The sequence below is a fragment of the Poecilia reticulata genome, chromosome 21 (genome assembly GCF_904066995.2).
Source record: "Poecilia reticulata chromosome 21, P_reticulata-male-v2, whole genome shotgun sequence".
NCBI classification, from domain to species: Eukaryota; Metazoa; Chordata; class Actinopteri; order Cyprinodontiformes; family Poeciliidae; genus Poecilia; species Poecilia reticulata.
In genome coordinates, this window is record NC_088850.1 from 4,686,885 (window position 1) to 4,707,628 (window position 20,744).

Consider the following 20,744-nt stretch of genomic DNA (forward strand, 5'->3'; position numbering starts at 1 on the left):
CTGTCTATCAGTGTGAACAGCTTGATTTTATCTTATCGACAACAAACTCTCGTTCCTCTTTTTGCCTTTTAGAGGAACAAACTGAGATGCTTCAGACACAGTCAGCAGGTGTTGCAAGAGATGCTACCAAGCTCTTTTTCACAACGTTTTAATGGTGCAGAGTTGAAAACAGGAACTTTATTTTTTTAATTGTTCACCTATAAGTGCAGTAATTTGATCATTTGGTCGCTGGGTAAAATGGTTGACATTCTGAAACCTCTGGATTTCTTCTTCTTTTTATGTTTTTATCATGTTTTTCCCCAAATAAGTGTTTAATCAGGAAAGCTGTTTGCATAAAATGAAACCAGTCCTCACTGTAAATTATTTATTGTATCAAACAGGGATCAAATCAGACTCATACCAGCCAAGCTGATCTTTGGATTTTAAAAAATCTAGAGTAAGTTAGAGTAATTTTATCACAGCACAAGTCCAGCAGCTGAAGAATATAAATGAGCAAATAGCAAACATGTCAGAGATAAAAATGTGTAGAAGTTTCAAGCAAGAAAAATAAACTATAAACACAAAATCCTAAGCTGTGCACTGCAAAACTCAAAATCTTACCAAGTGGTGAGATTTTGAGTGCAAATATCTTAGTACACTTGAATTAAGAAAGTTAATGTAAAAGTAATTTTTCAGTAACTCAGTAATTCCTTGATATTGATTTTAAGGAATCAATAGTACTATTGTGGATTTTTACAAGTGAAATAAGTGAAAGAACTTGATTTTATTTACTTAAAACAAGTTATTATAACTTGCAGAAAAGTCACTTGTGAGCTCACTTCATCTTATTTCAAGTGTAGTAAGATATTTGCACCAGAAACTCATAATGTTTTTGCAGAGTGAACATGTTGCAGAGCACCGTTCATCTGAAAAATTAAAACAGTTTGTAACAGCATGCCTAGAAATGGCCTTCCAGGTTGAAAAGTGAGTTTCTTCAGCAAAAGCTAAAGGTGGAAGTATTTATTAAAATCACAAATTTAAGTCATGAACTTTCTGGCCTTCTAAGGAATTGAAAACAATTTCAGTGTTTAAATGTGCAAAGCTGGCAGAGATTTTCTTACAAATAACTTGAAGCTTTATGAGAGGCTAAATGTAAAATAATATCACAATGGTCAGACTCATTTATTTATTTTGTTTATTTTCTTTCCACTCGATAATTATGGTCCTATATCACATAAGATCCCAATAAGTTAATTTAAATGCTGCTTCTAAAACATCACAAAATGTGAAAAATATCAAGCAGAATAAACCATTTTGGAAGGTAATGCATGTAAAGATACCAAACTGCAGCTTTTTATTAAGACGCACAAGCTAAAATGTGAAAATGTGACTCTGACAACACTATTTGTGGCGTTGCAAATCATCAGAGGTGTTATCATTATCTGACTGTGCAGCTGAACAAGCATTAATCAGCAGTTTCTACCATTTACATATAAACAACAAAAAAATACAGAGAAAATATTGAGCAAGAGTTTCTTATGAAGACCGGACGAAACGAGAAATATCGAGCGTTTCCTTTTAAGGAGCTCCAACATTTTCACTGCAAGGCCTTAAAGACGAAGCGACTCCGCCTCACAGGAAGGACTGAAAGTAAAGCAAGTTTATATCTCCACTCCTCTAAAACATCAAATTCACATGTGAGGTTTTTCGACACTTCAAAAAAGCATCAGAGTGAAGATCCTTTTTTGTTTAAGTCATTTTTCAGTCTCTTTAGGTTTTATGTAAAGGTTTTTGAATATTATAGAAACTAATGCAGTAGAGAATTAAACACAATAATTTTATGAAAAACAGAAAAGATGTCTTTCTAAAACTTTTTGCTAAAAAAAAAAAAAATTACTGTGAAGACGGTCTTCACTGCAAAAACAAAATCTTTCCAATTATTTTTGGTCTAGTTTCCAGTGCAAATATCTTAGTTTTGTCTTATTTTAGTTATACAAACTTAAAAGTAACTTATGAGCAAAGAATATAAGCTTGTTTTAGGTCAACAATTCCTTAATTTTTCACTTTCAACAAGACATTTTCCCTATAAGTGAAATAAACATTTCACAATAAACATTTGTAAACATTTTTTAGCATATAGTCTCATTTTCTACCTTAATTAAGGCACAATAAAAAGTTATTAATGATCTATAAAGTGTTTATAGATGAACTGATAACATAACTATTAGTCATCTGTAGGAGGAGCCTTATTGTTAAGTGGTACCAAATTATTTACTTAAAACAAGCTCCTGTATCTAAGATATAGCTTAGTACAAAAATACTTGGTAAGATTCTGTAACTTTGTTGGAAAAAAAATATGGAGAATAATTTTGACCAAGGCTTTTTTGCAGTGCTGTATGACTTCCAGTGTTTTCATGGCGAACAGACATTTTGATAGTTTGTTGTTGCCACACTTTGTAAGCAAGTACAACTAAAACCTGACAAAATGGGTGAAAACATAAGGTTAGTTTGTAAAACTTGTCTCTTTTGCACTGTGTTGCACCTTCATTAGTAAGCAAACCAGGATTACTTCCACTGTGACCCAATGTGTCAGCAAACTGACACCAAGCCAAAGTTTGTTCCAGTCTCATGGAGCCCAAAGGCTTTGGCATCATGAAATGCTAGCAGAACAAGAACAAGTTGTAAAGACTGTAAAAACAGATGATTCATCCAATAACAGTGGTTGCCCTTTTCAGGCAGTTTCCAGTTAGAAGTTTTAAAAGTTCTTTGCAATGAACCATTTGCATTTTCAGGTTATAGTCTTGCTTTCCAATAAAACCAAAACTTGTGAAAATGTAACCACATAAATCTGTTTTCAGGAATTCTCTGCTACTGAAATGTATTTTTATGTTGCTTAGTTGAATTACAGCATGTATTCTTCAAGGTGTTCTTAGCCAAATGTTTTCATTTTGGCTCAAAAGTTGAAAAAGTCACCAGTAAAACCAGTAAGTCATCTGCTAGTTATTTTGTTGAAAATGTCGCTAATAAAAATGCAGTAAATGTTGCATTTCTTTAACCAGGCCTGACAGATATTAACAATAAATCTGAATTAGGGATGGATAATATATATGAATAACAATATATGTCATGATAAACACATGAAGTTCAGTGAATATTGAACTTCTTTCCAGAACCGCACAGCATTCTGGGAGATGTAAGAAGAGGAAAGACGTTAGCCGCTCAACTTCTCAAGCAACGTTGGTGGCTTCAACTCACTCACTCACTCACTCACTCACTCACTCACTCACTCACTCACTCACTCACTCACTCACTCACTCACTCACTCACTCACTCACTCACTCACTCACTCACTCACTCTTTGGTTACCTAGCAACTCACTCACTCACTCACTCTTTAGTTACCTAGCAACAACTTGCGGAGTAACTGATGCAGCAGCAGTTTAAGGTTTCACCACTTTGACTCATAACTGCTTAAAAATAAACATGGATGGATTGAAAACTACAGACAAAACAGGAAAGATCACACCACCTTGCCAGTCCACAGTTATTGTAGTATTTGAAACAAAAAACTAATGACTAATTATCGATAGACTGATATGAAATGCTAATATTGAGATACGTTTTTCAGTCATATCCTCTGCTAACCTGACTGACTGTCTGCTTTTCCTGCCACCTAAATAATATTTTGTCCAATACGTTGTTATTCCCAAACGTCAGAAAGCAGAACAGTGTCTGACACACATCATTTTGTCCTGTGTTGGGTACATGGCTGTCTCTCTGCGACTGCTCTGCCAGGTTTCCTGGCTCTCGGGAGTCTAGATACCAATCCCTGGCTGTTGAATAATGACCCAGAGCGACCTGGCTTTAGCCTAATCCCTACTTGAAAGCTATCCTTCCTCTGATTCATCCCTCCTTAAACCCTCACCAGAGACAGAGGGGTGCATAACAAAACAGTCACAGACCTGTATTAAAGCAGACAGACGTGAGGCGTCACACTTGGACCTGAGATTCTGCTGCTTACTGTGGTATTAATCAGCTTTTTAGGAGTGACATCTATCATTTTTATTCCTGAAGCGTTTCTCATTTAACAGATTAGCATAAAATTAATAAGTGAACATCTGGAGTCAATGATCTAAAAGGTCTTCTGGTTTGTGTAAGCCAGGTTTGTTCTAGTATTTCTTTTGACAGATATTTTTATTATTTGAACTGTTGATTGAAAGTCAAGAAACTGTTAAGAGTTTTAATCTAGTTACACAAAATGCTTTTCTTCAGTCAAAAGCAACTAGAAAATTGGCCAATATTTGATGTACACTGATGACTTTGATTATTCTGATAATGTTATGTTTGTTACTGGTTTCACAATGGGTGACTATGATTCTTTTATCACTTTTAAAAAACATTTTTTGATGCAAGCATTTTGAACTGCCGTGTTGCTGAAATGGACTATACAGATAAACGTGATTGATTGAAAATGTGCATCTTATTTCACAAAAAAAGACAATGGAGTTCCAATTTAAGACTTATTATTTGGTACATGTAATTGAATTAAATTGGGTCACCTGTTTTCTTTTGTCAGTGTGTTTTGTTTCTTATGGGCCTATTTTACTAAATTTAGACAGATAATGTTTGCCTAATGTGCTTAATTCTTGAAATATAATGTGAGATATAGAGTTATTATGTAATAGATTTACTTGGGGGGGGGGGGTGCACTTAGAAATCCAAGCCTGACTCCATTTTTGGCTGCTGGCCTACAATAATGTGAAACCTCACATTCACCCCTTTTTGCAATGTTGCAAAATGTTTCACAATAACGAAATCCACTTTGTTTTGCACGTATATATGTCTAAAAAGCCAAGTCCAACAGTACTCAGAGTGTTGAGCTGTTCTACTAGTCACCAGCATTTTACCTGGGAGCCTGAATCAGCAGGAAGGTAAGAACTTGATGCTTTTCCCTATAAACATATTGGAAAAAATTAAAACTACACACAACAATCTGAGTGTAATGAGATTACATTATTTAGGTGCAAGTTGCATTTAAAAATAAGAAAAAAAAGATTTTATCAACAAAATTAGATGTGTTACTACTTCACAAAACTGAAAGTGATTAGAAACTTAATATTTTTTTATGACAACAAGATATGAATGCTTTTATTTGGTGACAGTTCACATAATGTCTACCAATTTTGCTCCAGAAGCCTCCAAGATGGCGGATTGTTATTCAAACCTCAACGTTGTTCTCCACCACACATTCAAACAAAAACTAAACATTAATCATACTTAAATTGGTCTTCTGATCTTTAACATCGACTCCTTCTAAAGATTATTATAGTATCCACATTGCATCAGAAAGAATTAATCCACATTCTAACTTACTAGAACTATCATAAAAAGTGACTGATTTATTTAACTGTTTTGCTTACAGTTTTTATGAATTCTAAGTTAATCGCTCAATCAATTTGTGGGAAAACAGAAGATATTTCTATCCTATTATTATATTCTTCTACAATAATAAATGAACACTGCTCTTTTACATATTATGTTAAATAGTTTAAAAACATTTTGTTTTTCTTCATAATTAAACACTATTTCATATTAGTCTACCACAAAAAATACACAAAACAGATATTTGTGATTGGAAAAAAGTATCAATTGCATAAAAAATGTGCTTACCAAACATATTTTGTGTCAATTTTTCTAAGGTAAAATTTTTCATACGTCACCATATGTAAACTTATTGCTTTTGAAAAAAGTCAAACCTTTGTATATTCTTACGTTATTCTTAATAATTTCACTGTATTCAAATCTCAAACATCCCCCAATGTTAAAAGATATGAAGAGATACTATAAGAAAAGCCCAGGAAAATCAGACAAAACCTAAAGATTTATCACATCCAAATTGGATTTCTGAGCTTGAACAATGACTTCATCCAAAGATTATATTATTTATATTTTATCAGAAAAATCAAACTTCACATTCATATCTTTTAAATCTACCATAAAAAGTGACTGGTTTATAACTATTTTGCTTAAAAATATAAACAGTTTTTTATGCATTTTAACATCACTCGCCCAGAAACAAAATGAAACATTTTTAACTTTTTGTGTTTGTCCTCGGCAGGATGAAGTGTGCACTGGTTTTTCTTTTGCCATTGATAGTTTTTCTGATGGCCCGTCCTGCAGAGAGCATCCCTCCCCGTCCTCGTCCCCGTCCTTTTTTTCCTCTTCTTCCTCAAACTCGTCCTCAAGGATACCCCTTGTAAGGACTCAGATATAGGGCATAAAACACCTGTCAGAATTAAGTTTATTTTTGATATTTTTCTCCATTGTTTGTTCAATGAGAAATAGTAATAAATGTAAAAATATGACTGAATGCAGTCACTGCGTGAAACAAATCACACTTCATGTGACTAAAGAAGTGTATTACAAATGGGAATGTTTTTCAAGAGCAGTATTAATTGATGTGACACACGTCACAGCCATAGTTACCTAAAAAGTAATAATAGTTCTTATTGTCACTTTTATAGTTATGACAATATTACCACAAAGTATCGTAATGAACCTTTCAGTCTATCTTTATTCATCTCATCGCATTATTGCAAAATTTTCAGAGAAATTCTGAATTCAGTGTGTAGAAATTATTGCGATACGTCACATTATGCTAATATTATTTGACTTCTTTATATTTATTAGTTCTGAAAGCTATATTTACTCTAATGTGTTTTTTCTCCGCTAGCTATGCAGACTTCAGGTTGAGAGGAGCGAGATTCCAAGGAGACGAGGACCAGCAGGACCAACAGGACTGGCAGGACCAACAGGAAAAGGACCAGCAGGACCAACAGGACTGGCAGGACCAGCAGGACCAACAGGACCAGCAGGACTAACAGGACCAGCAGGACCAACGCCTGTTGCAATTAAACTTTCAACAAGAACGTCTTGATTAGACGATCTGATTATTTTGCAAACCACAAAATAATCTGATGATGAATATTACATGAAGTTCATTAGTTTTGTCTGAAATTGCTGGAAGGTGAATAAATTCAGAACAACATTGCATAAATGTCTATTTCTCTGGTTATTATTTTACACTTAATTTTCCAAGAGTTTCCATAAGCATATAAAGATCCATAATCCTAGTTTGTTTAGTCAGTGATTGTGTTTGATTCCTGAACTCAAATAAATCTGATTTTTTTCAAACTTTGCAGTTTTATCATATTATGAAGTAGTGACCAAATATAAATGTGAGGATATTGAGGTCTGAGAGAGTATTCATGCAGATATAATTGTAATGTAAGCTAAATTTCTCACTTGTAATTAATAACTCTGTCAACTAAAGGTATACAGGTACATGGAGCTACTGCTTTTGAGTTACTTCAGTAGAAATAAAAACTGATTTTAAAGAGATGTCAAAACTGCCAATAAAATTGACCATCTTTGTATCAGCTTTTTCAGAGACATTTTATCTGCATTTAACCCATTTTGTACTTTGAAGAAATATTGGAAGTATAACATCAAATTAATTTATTAATGCAATACTTTCTTTTAAGGAGACTGTTCCTGCATTAATTAGCTCCTACATTTAATTTCCCAGAATTTCTAATAGCAATAACAATTTTTTAGTATGATCTGAAGTTTTCCAGTAATTTTTCCTCGTACTTGGTAATAAATAATTTTCCTCTACTACTAATAATGATAAAGAAATATGGAGAAAACTAAGCAATGTAGGAGCAACCAAATGAATTGGATTGATGGCAATTTATTGAAACTAGTTCCTACACAGAACTAAATTAAAGCTGCTGTGATACTTTAAGATAATTTTTTTAGGTAAAAAAATCTAAATTTTATATTCATACATACAGTTAAACATCATTAGTTAAACATTTCAGCCTGAAGTTGTAACCAAGAAGCCAGTAATAAAAGTCATTCTCTTAAAAGAACTGCAAAGACCAATTACAGGAGGTCAAACACATTGGTCCCAATAAAGTCAATGGTCCTAATAAGGTTGGTAAATGCACAAAGAAAGGTACCAACAAACTAACAGAAAACAAAATACTTAAACACACACAGACACAAACACAGTCATGTTTTCATGTCTTGTGGGTACTTCACATAGAAGACGTGTGTAAAGTCCCTTTTGGGGACTTTACATAAATTAGGTACAGCCTAATCCTAACCATCACATACCTAACTGAAAAACAGATCAAGAAAATGTCCCCTCAAGGAGCAGAGGTCCCTACAACTCCACATTGTAGACAGAAACAGATCCCCACCAGGATATAAAAACTTGGTTCACACACACACACACGCACACGCACACACACACACACGCGCGCACACACACACACACACACACACACACACACACACACACACACACACACACACAGACACACACACACACACACACACACACACACACACACACACACACTCGCACACACACACACACACACACACACACACACACACACACACACACACAAGAGAACAATATATTGGGCGTTAGCATTGTCAAGTTCTCATTTGAGAGTTGGACATGCTAGATGTCATGTCCAACTCCTGTTACAATGTTGCAAAATATTGGAGAATTATGAAATCAACTTTGTCCTGCACGTATATAAAAACGTACCAAACAGAATTAAACAGATGCTTTTAGGGTCGGTGACGCTTTGATCCAACAGTAAACAACTTTGAAGATTCAAAGTCAGAAAGGTAAGATTTTGAACTACAACGTTTCATATAAATACTTTATAAATCTCGAATATAGGAAATATCTTGCCTTATTTGAACAATCTAAGGCCACAAATTTTAGAATAGAATAAATAAGACATATTTTTCATTTAGCAGTAGTAATGACTGGTTTAGCCTAAATTAGAGATCTACTTTGAAATTGTTTGATTTAAAGGAAAGCAAGTACTACCAAGCACTTAACCCAGTAAAAAGCAAAAAAAAAAAAATCTACATTGAACTATGGTTGTTTTCTCTGCAGGATGAAGTGCACTGTGGTCTTCCTGGTGCTCTCCATGGTTGTCATGATGGCTCAACCTGGAGAGGGAATATTCGGATCCATTTTTTTGGGAATTGGCCATGCCATTCATGGCATTTCAAAGTAAGAAATTATTTGATTAATTTGCTTCAATTTCTGTTTAATGACATACTATAATTAAGAATAGAGTATTGGAAAACATATGTGATGTTGCTTTCCTTAATGTCATTTAACCACAGATGTGGACAGAGTACCCAAAAATTGTACTCAAGTAAGAGTAGCAGTACTTAAACTAATTTTTACTCAAGTAAAAGTAAAAAGTATTTGGTAAAAAGTCTACTCAAGTACAGAGTAACTGCTCAAACTATCAATCATTTAATATTTGAAAATTACACCAGACAGATCTATATATAAAGTTGAGTGGAAATTTTGTACAGCATAGTAAAAATACTCCTAAAAGTAAATTTTTTCAAAAAGGTTACTCAAGTAAATGATGTAATTGAGTAAATGTAACTAGTTACTACCCAACTCTGTCTAAAGATAAACAAAGCCAGTTTTAATTGAAATTCATGAGTCAAATTCAAACAGCCATGGAGTGAAATTTATTAACTTCAGGCTTCATGGCTTAGCATGGACATGAAGAATAAAATTGGAAAAAATAAATTTGAACAAAAAACAGTTTAAGAGTTCAAGAAGCCTTTTACTGAAAAGTATTTTTCAACAAACCCAAAGAGCTTTAGCAATATCATCTCACCTTATATCTGATTTATGTGCCTTGCATTAGCATGTTGTGATTTGGTGCTGTGTAAATAAACTGAACTAGATTATATGACAATTTGGTAATCTAACCATGTTTCCCTTAACTAGTCTCATTAAAAAGAAGAGACATGGAGTGGAGCAAGATGTCCAACAGGAAGTGGACCAAGCAGTCCAGAACCAACAGGACCAGAAGCAGCTTGATAAACTTCTCTTTAAACACAAGTTTGCTCAAAATCGCTTCAACTGAAGTGGTATAAGCATAGAAAATACCACTTTGGTTAAACAGTGACTGGAAATACCGTCTCTGTTTATCAAACAAATTTGATTAAATATTTCTTGTAGAACACCAGAACTCCAATAAATGTGACTTGATTCAAACTTTGCCTCTTTGTCTTATTATTTAGTTCTAAACCAGTGTAAATCTGAGAATATGGAAGTCTGTGAAAATGTTTAATTTAAGGCAGGGGTGTCAAACTTATTTTCATTTTGGGCCATATCAAATATCAGAATGTTCTTAAAGGAATATATTGATAAAGCCAATTAAACTGTTAAAATATGAACAAATAGCTGTTCCTCCAGGATTTTGATCAAAATTGCAGTTTTTGTTGTGTCAATTTAGAAATGTTTGTAAGGAATTTTTATGTTATCTGCACTAATGTATGATGTTAGATGGGACTTTTTATTACTCAAAGGCTGAGGCAGCAGTCACTTAAACTCAATTTTGAGAAAATTGGATGAGTTTTTTCAAGATCTCGATGAGACATTAGTCCTTTTATACTTAAAAAGTTCTTCCCATAAAATCAAATTATGTTGGTGAAAAAAAATGATACATTTAGTTTCTGCTCTAAAGTTAAACACCAAAAGAACAGTCCAAGTCTGGCAAGTCCTAAAGATATATATTCACTGACAATTTTACAGTTTTAACCATTTTACATCTAAATCTGCCAGAGAAATACATATTCCGCTATATCTCAATACAACAAATAAAATCAGCTACAAGTAGCAGGGTTTCAAAATTCATATACATTTATTTATCAATCTGTTTTCAGTAAAGGCTGTCAGACATTACAACCTCAAATCTATGTAATCTTGCTAAGAAGGGGTTGGATATACATTAATCTTGTATTTTATCCCAACAGACTATGGTACACTAAATCAAATTGCAGTTAGTTTTAGTTCTATGTCGCTCTGCTTTGACTATGATTATGAACTGGGACTTTAGAAACAGGCAGAACTGAAACATAAACAGGAAGTCCAACAAGACGACCAGCAGGATGACCAGCAGGACGACCAACAAGACGACCAGCAGGACGACCAACAGGACGACCAACAAGACGACCAACAAGACGACCAGCAGAACGACCAACAAGACGACCAGCAGAACGACCAAAAAGACGACCAACAGGAAGATGAACAACAACTGGATGAGCAGCAGATGGAATAAAATTCTTATTGCTTTTTAAAACAACAATGCTGCACAGCAAATTCAAAAGTGTTAAATAATAAACCCCATCAATAAATGAGTTTGCTGGCACGGTTCTGACTTAATTATTTATTGTTTATTATTAATATTAACATCACAAACATTAACAATAACAACAGCAATAATAATGCATTATTATTAATTATAATTCGTAAATTATTTACTTTATTACTTGTTAATCCCTTAAAAGCATGAGAAGGTTAAAAATACGACTGATTTGATGTAAAATAGAAAAATAGAGAGGATTTTATTGTTGAACATACATATAGTCTTTGTTAAAACTTCAGTATGTCCAGATACATTTTAAACATTCACATTTATACACTTTTAACAGTTAACTACCAATATACAAAACACAATCCATATCATGCAAAAGTGCCAGAACAAAACACTGACCTACTTTTGAATGACTGAAAATTACTTTGACATATTTTCATTTTAGTGACCAGAAAACAAAACATGAACATCTGCATTTCTGATTAATGCATAACATAACTTCTACACAAATTCAAGTTCAGAAATGAATATTTGTTTTAAAGTCAGTTGCTTGGGTTAAAAGTATATGCTGACAATTCATAGAAAGCCCTGAATATGGAAGTAACTGAATGTATTGTAACCAGCACAACCTTCACTCTGCAACATATTCTGTAGGTAAGTTTATGTTGTGGGAAAAAACAAGATTATTTCTTAAATGAGATGATTTTTGCTGTGAAATGTAATCTAATAAAAACTGAAGCACAGCTTGGGGAAGTGATCAAAGAGGAATCTAGATGCTAACAGCAACGCAGCTATCGCTTTGCTCCATCACTGCGACGACAAATATCTGTTTCCAGAATCAGTTGAGCAAACAGCAAACAAACTCTGCTCATAATCTAACTGAAATGAAATCAGCAATAAAAACAGCAACATTTTGCCCTAAAAATAACAAAAGACCCACAAAGCAGAGCAAAACTGATTTGCAGGGACACATCTATGCAAGACATTCTGTTTCATCAGTGAGTGAGACGATGAGCTGTCTGACCAACAAATGAAGCCTCAACACCGGCATTTTTTGTGGTGTGGTCAAATTGTAGATTGTAACAAATGAACGATCTCTTAGATTGTGCTGACACGGCTTTTCTTCTTCTGGGGTTCTTTCTACAGAAAGTGAACTGGACAAAAGTTTAGTTTTTAAATGGTAGCAAACCTTAAAAAACGTTTTGCTCTTTCTAGCATAAACTTGATCATATTCTAACATACAAATATCAACAGGCAAAAATAAAATAAAATGCAGTTTTTGTACCTTAATTCTGCTAAATATGTCAACATTTTATTGAGATCTCAGGAAACCAAAGGAACTCATGCAAAAGTGAGATATTTTAAATAAAAAGCTTTAAAAAGTGAGCTCCGTTTTAAACATTCCAGATAACTTGAGTGAGTTTATTATTTTTTTTATTTTTGGCGATTATTGGTAAATTATGAGGAACTAATAAAACAGCAAACAAGCTCTTAACCACAGTGAGGCATATTTTTGTACTTCCACTATCCGATTTATGATGCACAACATAAAGGCAACAAACTCCAACATGAAGTCTAAACATTCATGGACAAAACACTAAAATCTGTTGCATCCAATTCCTGACTTAAACAGTTTTGCTCAAAAGTTTACATGATCATTCTTATTCTCATTATTATTTTACAAAACCTCCAGAAATAATTACATAAATGTTACCCAACATTTGTTTTCTTATGATTTTTATTTAAAGTTCAAAAAGAAAGCTGAAATGTTTCACAGGAAGCTGTTGTTGGCTAATAAACCTTTAATAGTTTAACAAATTATCTATTTTATTAATGACTAGTTTTGCAATGGCCCTGCGACAGACTGGCGACCTGTCCAGGGTGACCCCGCCTCTCGCCCGAAACGTTGGCTGGAGATGGGCACCAGCACCCCTCCCGACCCCACTGAGGGAAAAAGGGTGGGCTGCACAGTGGCGCAGTTGGTAGAGCTGTTGCCTTGCAGCAAGAAGGTTCTGGGTTCGATTCCCGGCCTGGGGTCTTTCTGCATGGAGTTTGCATGTTCTCCCTGTGCGTGCGTGGGTTTTCTCCGGGTACTCCGGTTTCCTCCCACAGTCCAAAAACATGACTGTCAGGTTAATTGGCCTCTCCAAATTGCCCCTAGGTGTGAGTGTGTGTGTGCATGGTTGTGTGTCCTGTGTGTCTCTGAGTTGCCCTGCGACAGACTGGCGACCTGTCCAGGGTGACCCCGCCTCTCGCCCGAAACGTTGGCTGGAGATGGGCACCAGCACCCCTCCCGACCCCACTGAGGGAAAAAGGGTGCAAGAAAATGGATGGATGGATGGATAGTTTTGCAATGTTGCAAAGGAGTTGCACAATCACAATTTTTTACCATTTTGGCCAATATATAACAATCTCTTCCACTCAGATCTCTTCATGCTGCCTGCTACACAACCACCATTTTATTCTGATACATTTAAAGGTAAGAACTAAACATTTTTGTCATATTTATGTGTAAATAATAACTGTAACTATTGACTAGATCATATGAATCTCAACGTCCTTTTTTGGTTCTTTATTTCAATTAAGAAAACCAGAGGCGGCTTTTTTTCTGCTTTAATTATTAAAAATAAATGTTTTGAATGAGGAATTGTGGTAAAACAGACAAGTAAGCATATATTATGTTTAAATTTTATTAAGAATATAGAATTCTTAATAGTTAAGTTTACACCAGAAGAAATGGTGTAAACTTAACAAAATTCAAAATGGATTTTGAATTTAACAGGCCTTAAACTGCAACTTGTTATAAAAACAGGCTGGATCTTTAAGTTTGTGTAATTAGGAAGTGCAATAATGGCTGTAATAGCTGCTATATTAATATATTTTACTTATGAAAAAGTTATTTTGTCTCTCCTAGGATGAAGTGCACGAGCATGTTCCTCGTGTTGGCCATGGTCGTCCTGATGGCTCAACCCGGAGAGGGAATCTTTGGATTTCTTATCCATGGAATCGCTCAAGCACTTCATGGCATATTGGTGAGTATTTCTGCTCAAGAACATCATAAAAAGAGGGAAACATTTTACAACTCTTCGATGCTGAGCAATCCAAACACCCTGAACTCTCTGTCTCCGGCTCGTCAACGGGAAAGAGAGCCTTGCAGAGGAGCAAGCGGACCAGCAGCAGCTCGGCAAACATTTGTTTCAACTCAGACATCAACGGAAGCATTTTGATTAAACCCGAGAGGAAAATCTGCGAATGCTTTCATTCTTGCTTTTGAATATATTTGAATAAAGAAACGCTTGGTAACTATGTCAAAAATATTCTTTTAATGCTTCAGTGATCACGGACATTTGGGCAAAGGACTGTCAAAAAATTAAGCACACTGCAGAGTTTTTAACTGCTTATATAAATAATGATAATATTAAATAAAGGCTTGAGTCTCAGATTTGTGAGCGTCAATTTATTAACTATGTTTTTTCTGGAGTGTTTATTGTTTCTGTGGCAGCAAATACACATTATAACTTCAGTAAAGTTAATCAACCCAAATCAAATTTCGCTGCTGCAGATTTCTGTGTTTACTTCCCTTGAAGTGTGGGAAAAGAAGAAGTTGGGATTATAATCTGTGGTCTCCAGTGCTGACCTGTGATTATTTCACTGCAATTGAATTAAATTTCTCATTTAGGGAAACTGGAATATTTGTGACTTCAGCATTAATCAAGTGCAAAGCTTGCAGGTGCATTTCTGTTTATTTCTAACTTAAATCTTGTTATTTACAACTATTGGCAGACTTTGAGTATTCAGCTTCACATGAAAAGATTTATAGACACTATGAGTCAAATGGTTAATTTAAAAAGTATGTAATATCCAGATTATTTAATATTTTACCCCAGTATAGCTTTAACAAACCAATCCATATCAAGAAAACTGTGCCTTTTTGACAAAGAAACAACTTTATTAATGCATTTCATGTTACATTTCTACAACTTTCTGACCAAAATATTTAACCTAAAATGAGATATTACTTATATATTCATCCCATTTAGAGTGACTGACTTAATTCAACAGAGGTCCAGTGAATTGGTGTCATTGTGCTCACTATAAGTGAATTGCATATCACCCAATTACAGCCAGTGTTTCTGGGTTACTATAATATAAACACTCCCTTCACTGGTTACCATTAAAGCACAAAGACAAAGAAAACTCCAAGTAAAACTCAGATTACACTGCAAAAACACAATCTTACCACATATACTTTTTAGCTTGCAGTGCAGATATCTTAGTCCACTTTAAATAAGACAAAACTTAATGTACAAGTATCTTTTCAGCAAAATAAGAGAGCTTGTTTCAAGTAAATAATTCCTTAATATTGATAAAAAATACTTGTTCTATAGGCAGATTATTTCACTTTTACCAAGACAATATTCCTATATTGTAGTTGAAATAATCTGCCAATAATCTGCTACTATTTTTTCATCAATATTAAAGAATTGCTGACTAAAACAAGCGCCTATATCTTGCTGAAAAGTTACTTTTGTTAGTTTTTTCTTGTTGTAAGAATATTAAGATATTTGCTCTAAAAACTAGACAAAAACACTAGGTAATATTTTGTGTTTTTGCAGTGTAGAGTTTGCCAGAAGGCATGTGGGAGACTCTACGGTCAAGTGGAAGAAAGTCATTTGGTCCAAAATGTCTCCACACTGCACCACCAGCACAGCCTTCACACTGTGAAGCATAGTGGTGGCAGCATCATGCTGTGGTCATAAATACAGCTCAATATATAGAAATCCTGGAGGGCAGTTTGTTTCCATCTGTGAAGTATGAGGTGGATGTTCTGGAGTGGCCCAGTCAAAGCTCATACCTGAATCTAGAGCATTTGAGAATAGATTTGAAAATCCACACAGAATCAGTGCTGTGATTAGAATCAAACACGGAAATATTGACTCAAAGATGTGGATATTTATCCAGTCACTTTATTTTAAACATGTTTAATAAATTGGTATTTTGCAGAAACCAGTTTTCAGTCAATCATTATAGGATTTTCTTTTAGTCAAAATTAAAACGTTTTTGGATCATTACTCAACATAGTAAAACTGAATACTTTTAATAGGTACAAATGTATCTGGAAAAGACTTTAAATTTTACTAGGAAATGTTTGCCTGGTTGGTTTTAGCTTGAAATTATGTTCCCAGGTTCAGGTACTGCCAATAGTTATTATCCACTTTTAAAACATTCATTCCTTTGCTTTCAGTCCACAGAGTTTTGCTCTTACTTCCATTTTATTGTATTTTTTGTCCTTTTCACATTTTGAATGCTCCATGTTTTTGTCATAGCTGTTGTTGTTTTAAAGTGCTTTATAAGTTTAGTAGTAGTTTATTAAAAAGACACTATCAACAAATGTAAACAAAGCAAATTCTCTGATAAAACATAAAGCTTCAAAGTCAAACGCCTTTTTTGCCTCAAAGTTCTCACGCTGAGTTTAAGGAAGTCGAGCTTCGGCAGCTTTGATTGCGTGATAGAAATGTCAAACCACCTGCGGATGCCTATAGTTACATTTTATAGAATATTTCTGAATGTGGTGACAGATGCCCTCCCACTCTCGTGCACAAATATATTTAAAGTCGCAAATGAACAGCAGAGCGCCATCTGTGACTTCTCTGTGCTCAGTGAAAACCTGGTTGATCAGTTAGTGCAAGGTAGGTAGATTTTATTTAATTACCAAGTCATTTCATTTTGGCAAAATATGTAAACTCAAAATGTAATAAGATTACATTTTACTTAAATTTTCGTTTGTTTTTTTTCTTTTTAACATCTTTGTTTTAATTTATTTTTATTTATTGATTTTTTAAAAATAGTTGTCTTAAGTAACTAGCAGTGGAAGCGTCTTTGGAGTTTAACCTCAAGATTTAAGCTTTACGCCATTTTATTTTTCTAATCTTTCTCAAAATAATAAATAAACAACTATTGTTTTTAAATGCAGATGTATGTGCTGGCTTCTTCAGGTTTTTTTTTTAATAGTTGCATTTTATTTTCACAACAGAATGAAACTTTTTAGAACAATTATTATTTTTTTGCCTTTTCTGAGGCTTTTTTAGTTGCATCAATTTCCACAAATAACATCCCACAGAATAATCCTCCCTCCTTTTGCAAAAGTTAAAAAATAAAATAGTGGTTCTTTAAAATGCATAATTTAAAGTTTTATAAATCACTGTATATTTATTATGAATATACAGTGATTTATTGCCTATTCACGGGTCAATATTCACATATTCACCTATTTTTACGTTGAGTGTATGTAAAATATTTAATAAAGATATTAGTTTCTACGGTAGTAGACAAAGCGTATTATTGCATATTAAAAGATATAATTGAAGTTCAAACCATTAAAAAAGGCTTTTGAGTAGGTATTGAGTATTAACGGATGTTACTGCATTTTCTGGACTATTCGTCATTACAGAATACAAGTCGCATTAATTTAGAAATCGTTGCAATGTGAGCTTTTCAGTAAACTCACAGAAATGATCGATTTTGGCTGGAAGTCTGCTGGCAGTTTCTGACAAGTCGATGTCCAGGCTCTAAATCAATGATGATCAGGAACGTCTAACATCAGATCAGGTCCTGCCAGTAGTTATCATTTTTATACAGATTTTAGGTAAGCAAACTTAAAACAAGAAAGGTTGATGAAAAATTTACAACCTTTTTCTACTTTTTGTTACTCCTTGCTACCTTTGGCCTTAATTTGAGCTCATGTAATTTACTACCGCGTGGAAACCCTGGCATATTCTCCTTCTAATTCTCTTCATATACATACAGAATCAAAACCTGAAAATTATCCTATGTCTGTTTCTGCTATTGTACGTTAGATCAGAAATTATTAAAAAAAGAAACTTCCAACTTCCGAAGTCTTAGTGAACTAAGACTTCACTGAAAGGATGCTTCTTCAGTTTTAGTGGTTGTTGGTGTGGTTACCACAAACCGAAGCAAAGGCTACACCCTTTGCTTGACTTTCTGATTGTGCAGTTAATCAATGAGACTAAAATGTCCTTTAGTTTTCAATTTAATGCTCTACGCCATGAGGTATCGGAGAACTGCTTTCATAAATGTTATAAAAGTAATCCTTGATACAATGGACATTGATACAACGAAGGACTCAATAATAAGGAAAAACTTCACTAAAGGCATTTTCACCCGTGACAGTCCAGTAGATTCAGTTTGTTTTGGGACCAAAATTGCTACATTTGTTACTTTTTCAGCTGCTATGGTTTACTTTCACATTGCAATATGTCAAACAAACCAAACCCTTTGAAAAACCTGTTCCCCTCCCGGCCTGGGGGGGCACTGCACCAAGAACAACTGGAGAAAACTACACAAAAACCTCTGAAGAAGAAACTGAGCACAACTTTGCTTTTCACAAAATGTAAACAAAAATGGAGTAACGTAAGATTGTAGTGGTTGAAGAACTTCTTTTTAGTCTTCGGCAAAAGACCAGGCGGTCTAGTTCACTTCCTGGTTTTGGAGCAGTCTCCAGTCCACTTGGGTTCACAAACTCATTTGAAACGCAGCAGAGTTCACTTCAACTGAACGGAGCCAGAGGTTTGTAGATGGACCAGAGTTTGCTTTATTGGTCCATGTCAGAGTTCGATTACGCATTCACATGAACCAAATGAACCGGACTTTCTAGGCAAACAAACTTGTGTTCACTTAAAGCGGACTAAATAAGACTAGTGTGACTTCGCTCTAAAGCTTTTACATGATCAGTGTTGAACCAATTGTACAATTAGATCGCTTGAAACAAATCCCAAATTGACTTGTTGTGATCTTGTCCTTTGCAGGATGAAGTGCAGTGTGTTCATTTTTGTCCTGTCAATGGTTGTCCTTGCGGCTCAACCTGGAGAAGGTTTTCTACACCTCATCTCTCACGTCATCAATGGTGTTACCCATGGTATTCATGGCCTTGCTCGGTGAGGACACAATATGCTACTTAAGTCCTTTTTAAAATGCATTTGAAAACATCAGACTCCCTAAGAATGAAAGTTGCAACTAGTTTTAGATACTAGTTGCAACTTCCTTTTCTTATTGTGATGCATCTAATTTTATCAAACCAGCCTCATCCATGGGGATGGAAAGAATGACGTACAAGCAGACCAGCAGCAACTGGACCAGCAGGAAATGGACCAGGAGCAACTGGACCAGCAGGAAATGGACCAGCAGGAAATGGACCAGCAGCAACTGGACCAGCAGGAAATGGACCAGCAGCAGAAAGACGAACAGCAACTTAACAAGCGTTCCTTTAAGTACCAGGCTGTAAAACATCGTATTGCTTAGACTCAGTGAGCAAACCTGAGAATGCTTTCAATCTTGTGCTAATTCTATAAGTAGACTTGTCTATAACCCAGAGAATCCTTTCTTGAAAAATGTTTTCTTTGCTAAAAATTAAGTTGATCAGTTTGGCTCTTAGCCTGTTGAACAATAAACCTCTGCAGCAGCATATTGAAACCTATGTGTGTTTTACTCGAAAGAAGCCGTGTTTGTACACTTCTATTAATAGGTCAGTTTTTAGTGTCGTAAAGGATACAGATCATTGTAAATAACACCATCACTTAGACTTTTAAGTTGTTTTTTTTTGTTTTTAATCGATGGTCTTGTCCAGCAGCTTAACTTTGCTGAAGTAGGTTTGGTTGTCCTCTAGTGTCAGAAATGGATTTAATTTTCAGGAAGGGTAAACAGCTGACCTTTTTCTGCTGTTTCTACTTAAATGTGACCCATTGTTCTTCCATCAATTAGTATTGATCTTTTGATTATATAAAACATGTTCATAAATTTTTTTTTGTTGCACAAAATCATTTTTAGATAATGAGATTTTAATCTGCTCAGTTCTGAATGTTTTAGGGCCTCCTGTCACTTTAAATCCTAATAAGCTGCTGCTGGCCACGCCCCCAACTCTACGTTTACACTGGCACATGAAAACGGCTCCAAACAAACGTGTAATGATAAAGCAGTACATAGTTGTACAAATGTGCTGGATCTCCGCTTGGGTTGCTAAGTAACAGGCAGAATTCTGCTATGGTTGCTAGGTAACGGGCTGGGCTTCCTGGGGTTACTGGGTGAGAGGTCGTGCCTGCTGATTTGTGATGTTACATTTTGGAGGTTTTTGAAATGGCTCATTTTCCGAAGGCCAAAAAAAACATGAATATATTCCCAAAAAACAGCATGATGGTGAAACCTTTATAGGCTCTTGAATGTCATTAATGTCTTTAAATGTTTAGCAGCACAAACACGTAGCACAAATTTTACAAGTTTTAAAGAAGATGAGATGACTTTCTGATCTTCAGTGAGGCTGGAATAAAAAACATTGCAGAGCAAACAAAAAAAACACCAGTGATCATTTAAAATATATATATTTCTAGTTATCACAACTATCAGGTTAGACTGGGCGACTTTTCTCCTTTAAAAAGTGAAATTATCAGTTAAAAGGTAATTATTGTAAATACTCGTTTCTTGGTATTATATTAAAACTATATTTATGTTCAGTAACAATAATGTGAAATTA

General features: G+C 34.6%; 2 protein-coding genes across 6 annotated transcripts in view; one reads left to right on the forward strand and one right to left on the reverse strand.

Annotated features, from left to right (window-relative positions):
* The window catches only part of LOC103457265 (exostosin-1), a 224,779-nt gene that overhangs the window by 73,362 nt on the left and 130,673 nt on the right, over window positions 1-20,744 (reverse strand). The gene's annotated exons all lie outside the window — the stretch shown is intronic.
* On the forward strand, window positions 8,529-19,690 carry LOC103457264 (uncharacterized). The gene is made up of 7 exons (XM_081602783.1): window positions 8,529-8,687; window positions 8,965-9,084; window positions 14,115-14,418; window positions 16,368-16,392; window positions 16,881-16,890; window positions 19,027-19,155; window positions 19,300-19,690. The coding sequence occupies exons 2-7, from the start codon at window positions 8,966-8,968 to the stop codon at window positions 19,517-19,519; spliced, it is 807 nt and encodes a 268-aa protein (XP_081458909.1). The 5' UTR covers window positions 8,529-8,687; window position 8,965; the 3' UTR covers window positions 19,520-19,690.

Coding starts and splice junctions, on each gene's coding strand:
- LOC103457264 (XM_081602783.1), top strand. CDS start 8,966: ATGAAGTGCACTGTGGTCTTCCTGGTGCTCTCCATGGTTGTCATGATG. Junction 9,085..14,114: donor GCCATTCATGGCATTTCAAA/GTAAGAAATTAT, acceptor TGTCTCTCCTAG/GATGAAGTGCACGAGCATGT. Junction 19,156..19,299: donor GGTATTCATGGCCTTGCTCG/GTGAGGACACAA, acceptor TTATCAAACCAG/CCTCATCCATGGGGATGGAA.